Source organism: Centruroides sculpturatus, unplaced genomic scaffold, assembly GCF_000671375.1.
Source record: "Centruroides sculpturatus isolate CEXI.00-Female unplaced genomic scaffold, Cexi_2.0 scaffold377, whole genome shotgun sequence".
Taxonomy (NCBI): domain Eukaryota; kingdom Metazoa; phylum Arthropoda; class Arachnida; order Scorpiones; family Buthidae; genus Centruroides; species Centruroides sculpturatus.
Window position 1 is genome coordinate 588,592 of NW_019384711.1, and position 4,301 is coordinate 592,892.

At 29.7% G+C, this 4,301-nt stretch overlaps 2 protein-coding genes across 2 annotated transcripts in view; both read left to right on the plus strand.

Annotated features, from left to right (window-relative positions):
- Window positions 1–1,393: 1,393 nt before the first annotated feature.
- On the plus strand, window positions 1,394–2,988 carry LOC111627816. Its single transcript, XM_023371465.1, has 5 exons — window positions 1,394–1,400; window positions 1,496–1,674; window positions 1,766–1,867; window positions 2,645–2,751; window positions 2,837–2,988. The coding sequence occupies exons 1-5, from the start codon at window positions 1,394–1,396 to the stop codon at window positions 2,922–2,924; spliced, it is 483 nt and encodes a 160-aa protein (XP_023227233.1). The 3' UTR covers window positions 2,925–2,988.
- A 387-nt stretch (window positions 2,989–3,375) lies between these two features.
- The window catches only part of LOC111627817, a 7,508-nt gene continuing 6,582 nt past the window's right edge, over window positions 3,376–4,301 (plus strand). The window contains exon 1 of the mRNA XM_023371466.1: window positions 3,376–3,457. Within this exon, the coding sequence (XP_023227234.1) occupies window positions 3,376–3,457 (82 nt within the window). The remainder of the gene's footprint in view (window positions 3,458–4,301) is intronic.

The window sequence follows — 4,301 nt, forward strand, 5'->3', positions numbered from 1 at the left end:
TTTAATTAAATTTAAAATCACCTTTTATATTAAATTTTCAATTATACTTAGAAAAACATTGGAATAATTTAATTTTAAATTATTTTAAATAATTTATATAAGAATTTATAAAGTCTTAAATCTCGAATTGTAACGTCAAATTACTATATATTATTCATATTACTATTACCATTAACTGCATAATTATTGGCTGCTTTCTTGTTTTTACTTTCCCTCCCTGCAATTATATATAATAGAGAGAAAGTATAACAACCGGACAAAAAATGGCCTCCCACCCAAGATTTTTACATTTGTGCATTCGGGTGACCTTTAAACGTCAAGAAATGCAAAAAAATTTGGGAAATTTTGTGTATATATGAATGTTAGTGTGTGTAGAGAGCGCAATGTTCTCACCCATTTTGAAGGTTAATAACTCACGTATCTTTTTCTGAAATTTTCTGAAATTTTATATGAAGGCTTGGGTATTAGGGAGAAATGTTTCTAGAAATTTTCAAGAAAATCGGACAATTAATTCGGGAGATATGGCCCCACCATCTTAACATCTCCCAAACCAATCTGGACTTAAAGGTAATGGTAGCAATTATTAGGAATGAAAATAAACAAAGAATGCTAAAAAAGTCCAGCAATAACATTTCAAGACTTTATTTAATAAATTTTATATCTTAAAATATTCATCTGTTTAAATGATTATCGATTGTGAGAACACTTATCATAATAATTTCTTATTGAATTCACAATTATATAGGCCTACATCATACTATAACCTTCTTCAGTTAAAATGAGTTAATACCTGGGTTAAATTATGCACTAAAACTATTTGTTTTACTTTGAAACAAAGAAAAATTATTCAATATCCATCATCTTCTCCAATTGATAAATTTTATTGATGTTAAAAATCGAATATTTGTACAGTTTGACGCGATAACAATTCATATAAGTAACTAGAAGACAAACATAAACTTTAAAATCTTTAAATTTATTTATTTTTTCACATCTCAAGAACAGAAGATTACACAGCAAAATTGACTCTCCTCTGTTGTGTGATTTTCTTTCTGGTTTTTAAAAAAAATTATACTGAAGTTACTGAAGGTTATAGTAACTTTACAAACAAGCGAAGAAGAACCAGTAAAAATCATGGACTCTTTTGTATGATCTGCATTCTTATAGTAAAAGTTTGTGCTTGTTTTCTAGTTACGAATATATTTTCGTAAAGTTTAGACCCGAGTTTTACTGTTTACTGTGATATAAATTCATAAAAGTTATAAAAAAAATGAACGACTTTATATGGATAGTTGCTATTTGTTTTCTGCTTTGAATAATCGATACGTTTTGTTTCTTTGTTTTTTAATTGTAACCGAATTAATTTTTAATGTTACCGCAATACTATTAAAACATGTACCGTAACTTCTATTTTTTTCACAATGTAAATTTCAACTTAAAAACTCATATTATAATTAGATATAAAATTTTTCTAATAAATAATTATTTTCTTCAGGAGATTTCATACAAAAACTCCACGATAATGGATTCAAAACAGACATCAAATGCTTTCCAGAAGATCCTTATTCAACACATGTTAATATATTTTTTATGTTTCCACCCGAAGAAATGTATTTTTATATAAGTATTGATAATTCAACTGTCACCATTGTCGAAGATAAAGTGATAAAATTTGTGAGCTTTAATTAATATTTATTTATTCTTTTCTAGTTAATTAATTGCATTTAAACAGTTTAAAATTAATAATTATATTACTTTTATTTAGTGTCGGGCTGACGATGTCGATGATTGTGAAGCATACGGATATAATAGAAACTACAAGAGAACAACTTTAGAAGGAAAAACGTTACCTATATTAGCTCGTCAAGTACTTTATATTTATTTTTCTATTTGATTTAATATATAAACTATATGCAATGTTTTTTTTCTTCATACATCGTGCGGAAAAATCGAATAATTTCAATACGATTTCCGATCTTCGTTGGTATAACTTTTAGGAAACTCCTCGTCTATGTTGAGATTAGGATCTTGGGGTGGTCAGATGGTCACACTTTATCGCTTTTAGAAAATCAGTTCCTGACAGCTCTATAGTCTTGATATCAATCTATGTGATTTCTTTCTCCGGGAGTTAACTGAAAGAGTTGTATTAACAAAAGCTAGAAAACGCAATGAAAATTAAAGCTAAAATAAGGAGGTTGTGTCACACGTTATGTGACGATTTGTGTGGGGGTGAGTGAAATTATTAATGTTACTGCTCACCCTGAAGAAGTCGTATTAAACATGTAGTCCATCAATTAAAATCTCCATGCATTTGTGATTCACTTTACTTACTGTTTATATCACATTTTATCAAAAATAAATGTATTATAAAAACAAATGGTATGTCATTTTGTGTACCATTATATATATTCTTATTTTCTAAAAAATCGCGATAATAGATAGCAAAGAGGTAAATATTTTATGTCATGATTTATTCAACTAGATTTCCTTGATAAATTATCTAGTTTATATATCGAGTATCATTATTTAGATAATGTAAATAAAATAAGGAATTGTTTTTTTTTTCTAAAATATATGATACTCTATAATATCTATGTTGCTTTATAAGCAATATATTATCTTCAAATCTTTTTTATGCTTTCAGACTAAAAATCAACTAGAAGTTAAAATGTCAATGAACGGTTATGAACTGAATCCTGAAGTGTATTTATCAAAATTTACATTGTTGCTTGCAGAAGCTCTTAAGTGCAAGTAAGATCTAATATGAAATAAAATAATGTATAGGGAAAATACTATTTATTTTCTTAAAAATTAAAGTAAATTTTGAATTTTGTAGATTCGAAGTAGCAAGCACATCCTTCTTTACTGAGGTAAATTCCTTGTTATATGTTATAACTTTTTATTTACATTGTTTTTACGTTTAGAGTTATTTTTATAACATTTATAATGCAACTAGTATAAAGAAAAATAAATTCTGTAGCAACTCCTATAATTATTTAAAAATCTGATACAAGTACGGACGTCCTTATATTGTCAATACCGATACAGTATCGACAGTCCATCGATTTCTTATCCATCCATATCTCATGTACTGTACATACAGTAGTACCCAGAGAGCTCATTAACATGATTGCGGATCTGGGCTTCTTTTGTGTACATAAAACATAATGAGTGCAAACTGAAGTACTGACTGATGCGATGACTTCTGAATCGGATAGCCGACATTCAATTTCCTGGAGTAAGCGATAAAATATTAATTGCTGCTCTGGACCCGATTCAACCTTCATTGTTATACAGTAAAATATTTGTCTGCAATTGGAGTTCCGCGGCTTACAGTGTATAGTATCATTTGAAGAGTAGAGCAGATGGGAAAGAATGACGGCAAATGATCAAAAGAGGAGGAAAATGAATGAAAAGAACAGGAAGGAACTAATTGGAGGAAAAACACTTAGAAAAAGTTTGACGAAAGTTTAGAAAAGTGGGAAGAAAGTTTAACATTTCAGACGGGCATATTCGTGTTGATGTGAAGAAATGTCAAGTGATTTTCAAGAAGGGAATGTCTGCTCCTAAATACACGACGAAGGAACTTGTTATACAAAAACCCTTCCGTGGAAGCTGCGTGATAGTGTGTCGAACATCAAACACACTTGATGTGGTTATGGACAACGTGTCCTATTTCAGTTTCGACGGAAGTGAATAGGATGGTAACAATGACTGTTTACCAAAGAAGGGCTAGATGTGGATCCCGAAATCACGATACTTCAAGTTTTCGCCGAAGCTTCTGGTTTGGCTAATAATTAGTCCAAAGGGGTGTTCACAGACCATTACAGACCAATGAAGAGGGTTAAGACTAAAGTTTAAATTGCAATCTATCGGGGTCCTGATCATCTCATCTAAACGTTAAACAACCTGTTTTTTAAAAAAAACTTTATTTTAAAATAAATAATGAATTTTAAACAACTTTAATCGCTGTTCAAAAACCACTTCAACTTGATTAGTTGAAGACAGCGCTGGAACGGTGAAGGTCACTATCTAATGTTCGATTAAGAAATTAAATCTTTTGTAGGTATTTCACCGAATCATCTAGTTTAAATTTAAATTTATAAATGGTTTCTCGAACCCAGCATATTTGTATGTTTGTATAATTGGTATCCAATGCCAGTTACTTCTCACAAGATACTTATACATGGTCCAGAAATAATACAACACTTTTTGCTTCCAATTGGACAGAGGTCTCAAGAAGCACATAAAAAAGTTCGTCTAGAACACGCAAGAAAAGTGTCAAGAACACGTATCTCAAA

Coding starts and splice junctions, on each gene's coding strand:
- LOC111627816 (XM_023371465.1), top strand. Junction 1,868..2,644: donor TACCTATATTAGCTCGTCAA/GTACTTTATATT, acceptor TTATGCTTTCAG/ACTAAAAATCAACTAGAAGT. Junction 2,752..2,836: donor GCAGAAGCTCTTAAGTGCAA/GTAAGATCTAAT, acceptor TGAATTTTGTAG/ATTCGAAGTAGCAAGCACAT.